Raw genomic sequence first — 6,658 nt, 5'->3', positions numbered from 1 at the left:
CTGACCCCTATCAGCTGAGAGTGGCCAAGCCTAACAGTGGGGTCTGACCCCTATCAGCTGAGAGTGGCCAAGCCTAACAGTGGGGTCTGACCCCTGGGGCCCACAAGGTAGGACAGAACAGGTTTACAAGCTGTCCCTGACTTCTGTACATGTGCTGTGTGTGACAGGAAAGAAAACATTAAAAACAAACAAACAACTATCTACTAATAGCTTCATTTAAGAAGAGGAGGAAGAAGAAGAGGAGGAAGAAAAGAAGCAGCATCAGAAGATGACGATGACAATGACTGTTGAAGTCACAGTTAAAGCACCACACACAGGCATTTATTTGTAACTTGTAACTTAAATAACTCATTTTTCATATTGATCGATTTATTCATGAAAATGATATAATCTAATGATAATTTTAGATAAACATAGATAGTGGAAGTCCAATCTATGTTTTAAAAATTCGCTTCTGTGTAAGTGTGTATGTGTTTTTGTATGAAAGCGTGACACTGGCATGTGGTGCATGGAATCCCCTGGAGCTGGAGTTCCGGGTGGTGGTGGGTCTTCTGCAGGAGCACAGAGTACTCTTAACTGCTGGCTCATCTCTCCAGGCCCTAATCTCCCTACAGATATACATATGATACACCTACAAAAAGTTCTGAGGAAATACATGAAAACACAATCATTTGTAACACAAAGGTAGACATGTGTCACCTTTCACAGTCTCAATGACCTAAGGAAGCAATGACAATCAGGATAAGTTCAGTTTTCATTTCTTTGTATATGTGGTATTTTTTAAGTTTAAAAAAAAAGATGCAGAATTTTTAAAAAAGCAATTACTCAATGAGAACTCATGTAATTATAAAACACTGTAAGAAATAACAGTTTGGCTGGGCAGTGGAGGTACATGCCTTTAATCCCAGCACTTGAGAGGCAGAGGCAGGTGGATTTCTGAGTTCGAGGCCAGCCTGGTCTACAGAGTGAGTTCCAGGACAGCCAGGGGTACACAGAGAAACCCTGTCTTGAAAAAACAAAAAACAAAAAAAGAAGTAACAATTTGTAATACGAAGCCCATTTTACCTTCCTGGTCTTTAAACTCTGTTTGGACTTTGGTGAACAAGGCCTCTAGTTTCTTCTGCTGGGCCTCTGCAAATCTCAGTGCTTCCTTCTCCTCTTCTCTCTCATTACGAAAAATGTACAATCCAGACACCGTTTTTTCCACCCACTGACAATGGATAAAAACAGCAAGGAACATTCAGATTCTCTCCAAAGAAAGAGATTACATGGTAAGTATCAAAAGGCACTATACCTGTAAAGGGTACACTCTCTGAACAATGATGTCCACACAGCCAACATTTCCTCCATCACTGAACAGTGAGGACAAGGGCAGAGGGAAGGGCCTGGGGTTACGGAAGAACCCCAGCTTGCTGTGCCATCGAGCAGGTCTTGTGCTGTTTGCAGAAATCTGCAAAAAGGAAAGAGCAAGTCAACTTAGAAGTAAAACTCAGGCAGTCAGTGGTGGTGCACACATGCAATCTCAGAACTGGAGAGGCAGAGGCAGGTGGACAGATCTTTGAGTTCAAGGCCAGCCTAGTTTACAGAATGAGTTCCAGGACAGGAAAAAAAAAGTTAAATACAAACTAAATTCTACTTTACAACTTTCTTTCATTCTTTTGGGATCTTTTAAGAACATTCATAGCCGGGCGTGGTGGCGCACGCCTTTAATCNCAGCACTTGGGAGGCAGAGGCAGGCAGATTTCTGAATTCGAGGCCAGCCTGGTCTACAGAGTGAGTTCCAGGACAGCCAGGGCTACACAGAGAAACCCTGTCTTGAAAAACCAAAAAAAAAAAAAAAAAAGAGCATTTGTGGGGCTGGATTGATGGCTCAGCGGTTAAGATCACTGACTGCTCTTTCAGGGATCCTGAGTTCAATTCCCAGCAACCACATGATGGCTCACAACCATCTCTAATGGGATCTGATGCCCTTTTCTAGTGTGTCTGAAGACAGTGAAAGTGTATCCACATACATGAAATAAATAAATCTTTTTTTAAAGAATATTTGTGTGTGTGTGTCCAATTCCCTCTTCTGGCCTTAGAGGGAACTGGCTGCATATAGTACAGAGGCTGGAAAAACATTCATACTCATAAAATAAAGCTTTTTTAAAAATCTCATAAAAATGATTGATAAAGGCAAAAAAAGTGAGTCAGCAAAAACTGTACAAAAGGGAAACTACTTCAACATAATATATTTCTCAAGAATATTTCTACTGTAGGGATTGGGGTATAATCTACTACAGTGCACCTGCCCAGAGTGTGCAAGGTCTGATTCTCTAGCAGTACATGTGTACATTCTCTAGCAGTACACTTCTGCTACAAAGGATTAATGCTGTTTAAATATTTCAAATATAAAAATGGGTGAGGGTGGGAGACGGCTTAACTGGCAAAGGCCTTGCCCTGCATGCATGAGGATCTGAATCCTATCAGCAGAAACACTGGGAAAAGGCCAGGTATGGTGGCATGAACTTGTAATTCCGGTGCTGGGAGGAGGGGACAGAGGCACAAATACCTACACTCAATTCTGGTGCAGACTGACTCTTACTCATGAACTGCAAGTACATTCAGCTCAAGATATAGCTCTGTCTCCCCAAACCAGCTGAAACTGTTAGAAAAACTTGCTTCTTATATTATTAGTACATTGTCAAGACATTCTATCCTTTACGATCGAAGTAAACACGTCATTTTAAATAAATTACCTCTCTGGAATATAACGGAGTTACGGACTGATCCTTGCCCAGAATGTAAAAAAATGTAGCTTACCTTTAGCCTAAGGGAGTCTGGGGCTTCCAGAGGTGCACAGGCATCAGGAGAGCCCACCAGCTCTGCTCCCTGAGTCATGATCTTCTGACCCACAGTCAGTCTGCCACTCTTTACAAGAGCCATGAGTGGAGGGTCTAGCTGGGCCCTGACAGCGTACCACCCATCTGTGAGTTCGATCGTGTCTACTTTGCTGGCATCCTCACCACTAGTTTTACTGCCTGAAGTTTCAGACACCTTTGTGCTTGGTGAAATGATGTCAGAAACACAGAGGACAAGGGTTTTTGCAGCTGTGTCGTCCCTCTCCAGTATCTTCTTTAGAGCCGATCTCCTGCTATTGTCAATTTCCACATCGTATCTGAAAAGGAACCCAAGATGCTGATTCTTGCAACGGTACCCCTGGGGTTTCACTGTAAACAAAGCCAGGGATGCTTGAGAAACAGTGGAGCTAGGTCACCAGGCTAGAAACGCAACACGGCAGTCAAGAGAGCTTGTGGCAGTACAATGAGGACAGAGGTTAGATCCCAGCACACACATAACAAGCTGAGCAGAGTACATGCCTGTAACTCCAGCTCTGAGGTCTCTAGAGACAGAGAGATTGCTGGGGATTGGCTTCCATACTAGCCAAGAAAGTGGGAGCACTAAGTTCAGAGAGAGAGAGAGACCGTGCCTCAAAGGAATAGGCAGAGTGTGCTAGTGGAGGACTCAAATGCCCTCTTCTGGAGTGCATATCCACACACGCACTCACAAATAAATAAATAAGCAAATATTTTTAAAAATCAGTTCATGGGCTCAGTGTTTAAGAGCACCGACTGCTCTTCTGAAGGTCCTGAGTTCAAATCCCAGCAACCACATGGTGGCTTACAACCATCCATAACAAGATCTGATGCCCTCGTCTGGAGTGTCTGAAGACAGCTACAGTGTACTTACATATAATAAATAAATGAATCTTTAAAAAAAAAAAATCAGTTCATTAAGCCAGGCACAGTGACACATGCCTTTAGTCCCGGCACTTAGGAGACAGAGGCAAGGGGATCTCTGACTTCAAGACCAGCCTGGTCTACAGAATCAATTCTAGGATAGTCAGGGGTCACAGAGAAATCCTGTTTCAAAAAACAGAAAGTTCATCAAAGAAATACTGAAAAGATAATTCTTAAGACGTTAGCTAGAACATAAACTGAACCAACAACCAAAGAACATGCAGGGGCTGGACCTAGACCCCCTGCACGTTTGTAGATGTGCAGCTTGGTCATCCTGTGGGACCCCTAACAATTGGTGCAGGGGCTGTCTCTGACTCTGTTGCCTGCCACTGGATCCCATTGCCCTAACTGGACTGCCTGGCTGGGTCTCAGAGGGAGAACATGCACTTTGTCCTGCTGGGACTAGATGTCCCAGGATGGGGTGGTACCCAAGGTGGGCTTCCCTTTCTCTGAGGAAAATGGGAGGGGATATTGGGGGGAGGGACTTGTAAGAGTGGGACTAGGGGGGGGCTGTTACTCAGAACTGGTTCATACACCCCCTTTGTTATAGAAGTCAGGAGCTACACAGGAAACTGCAGACTGAATGTCACAGTCACTGCCATCCTTTCAACTTGCCTGTATTTCAGTTGAAGCAGCACTCTTTCTGGGTTTAGGCATCTATTAGCAAATTCCTTAGGAAAAGCAAATTCCATAGCTGCCAGTTTCCATACAATCCACCTGTAGTGGTTAGCAACCCAGATGCTAGAAATAAGCTTTGGATCCACTCCTGGAGTATCACACAGAGCCCTGAGCAAAGAAATATACAGTACAATAAAAATACAGAATATCAGACCCCACAACCATCACTATTCTCTCGTGCACAATCACGCTAATATACAGCTTCTGAGTGGTTCATGTCTAAGTACGGAGATTTTCTGGTCATATTACTGACAGTTATAGATTTCTGTTTAAACTTTAGTGCTTATAATTTTCAATTTTTTTTTAAAGATTTATTTATTTACTATATGTGAGTACACTGTAGCTGTCTTCAGACACTCTGGAAGAGGGCGTTAGATCTTGTTACGGATGGTTGTGAGCCACCATGTGGTTGCTGGTATTTGAACTCGGGACCTTTGGAAGAGCAGTCAGTGCTCTTAACCACTGAGCCATCTCACCAGCCCCATAATTTTCAATTTTATTAAAGTATACAGTGAAAGAGGAAATGACAAAAATGGGGGAATACCATAAGGCAAATTCAAATTGAACTTTCTTCCATAGTGTATAAAAATACAACCAATTTATAGAAAACAAAAAAAATACTTCATTAAGTCCCAGAATAAATCACATTCAATTTTCCAAGGATTTCAAAAGAATGTCTAGCGAACTAAAATACACTTTAACAAAAGAATCTGGATTAAAAAGAAAATGACTAGCAACTTTTTAGCTTAAGAGTCATAAGGAAAGAAAAGATAGAGGTAAAGAGAATACAAAGTTAACACAAAATCCCTCTCTCCACACAGCACCTATAAAATTCTTCTTTTCCAGCCTTGCCATCATTGGAGGGGATCAGCCATCCACCATCTGCCAACTGAAAGCCTTTGCCAGCACACAGATCTTCTTTACCAAAATGATCCTGAACGTCAAACTGAAAATACTCAGCGTTTTTGCTGTTAACGTTTATGCACTCTTTAGAAACGCCGTACATATAGAGCTGTACAAGGCAAACAATAGAAAAATGTGATAATAAATTAAAAAGTCAACTATAGACCTAGAATATAAACAAAATTGAACTTATCCAGAACTGTTCTCTTAAGTACTAAAACAGTCACTATAGAACAGTTACCTGGCCCAGGAGAATAGGGAGTGACAAAGTGGGGCTTAGCATGTGGGTATGAAGCACGCACACATGCACACATACACATGCACACATACACACACGCACGCACGCATGCATACTCACGTGCACACGCACGTGCACACGCACACACACATACACACACACGCACACTCACACACAACAACACAGGCCCCTCTGTACTAGAAGCATGTTTATAAGCTGCTTTTGTATTCAAGAGTTGGTCGCACTTTTCATTTCCTCATCTATCTTCCTGTCATTAGATCTGCCACAAGAAGGCACTGTGGGAACAAGCAGATAAGCAATGTCTGCCTTCTCCAGTGGCAGGCTGCACTTCTTCTGCAGTACATATAGTAAAATGAATGAAACACAGATTAGCACGGCCCCTGCACCAGGCAGACATCCAAATTCACAAAGTGCTCCACTATGTTGTACAAATAATGGTGCTAAGAACTTCCTTTTAGACCCCTGAAGTGAAAGTGCAGGGCCCTGTCAGCTGTTTCCTCTCACCCAAGCATGACCAAGTGTCTTTCCCTTCAGGCAGTGGCTCTGGGGTCAGACCCGTGTGTCGGAACATGACTCCAGGCTGTTATCCTTCAGCTGCTACTTAAACCTCTCTGTGCTGTGCCTTAGTCCTCTTGCCTGACAAAACAATAATGCACTTCTCATAAGAGGCTGTGAGGCTAAAGCCATCGGTCACTGAGGCATGTGAAGCTAGCTCTAAGAGGAGTGTCCAGTGCACACAAAGCTTCAGCACACACTGTTTGCGTCACTGCTGTCACTTCCAGCCTTCTGCTCAGGAACATTCTACCAAACAGTAAAGTCTTCACTAGAATTAGATATCAGAGCCTCCAGAAAGCAGTCACTCATACTTTAAATCAAGGCTAATGATTAGATTCCCCTTGTGCCTAGCTCAGAGCACTTGCACCATCAAGACAAGTGATAGCTGGAGCACAAGCAGCAGTTTTGCAGTACAGATTGCTTTGGTACGGGAGGACAAGCCTGGCAGAGGAGGGATCATGTTCATTCTCTAAACAAGACAGCT

The 6,658-nt window shown here is 43.1% G+C and overlaps 1 protein-coding gene and 1 pseudogene across 1 annotated transcript in view; one reads left to right on the top strand and one right to left on the bottom strand.

Moving 5' to 3' along the window:
• The window catches only part of Brca2 (BRCA2 DNA repair associated), a 45,258-nt gene that overhangs the window by 12,382 nt on the left and 26,218 nt on the right, over window positions 1-6,658 (bottom strand). The window contains 5 exon segments of the mRNA XM_021186935.2: window positions 1,066-1,210; window positions 1,295-1,450; window positions 2,803-3,157; window positions 4,395-4,565; window positions 5,282-5,469. Of these exon segments, the coding sequence (XP_021042594.2) occupies window positions 1,066-1,210; window positions 1,295-1,450; window positions 2,803-3,157; window positions 4,395-4,565; window positions 5,282-5,469 (1,015 nt within the window).
• LOC115063104 lies at window positions 5,944-6,044 on the top strand (annotated as a pseudogene).

Source organism: Mus pahari, chromosome 23 (genome assembly GCF_900095145.1).
Source record: "Mus pahari chromosome 23, PAHARI_EIJ_v1.1, whole genome shotgun sequence".
NCBI lineage: Eukaryota > Metazoa > Chordata > Mammalia > Rodentia > Muridae > Mus > Mus pahari.
The sequence above is the reverse complement of the archived record's forward strand: the minus strand, read 5'-3'. Positions and strand labels throughout refer to the sequence as shown.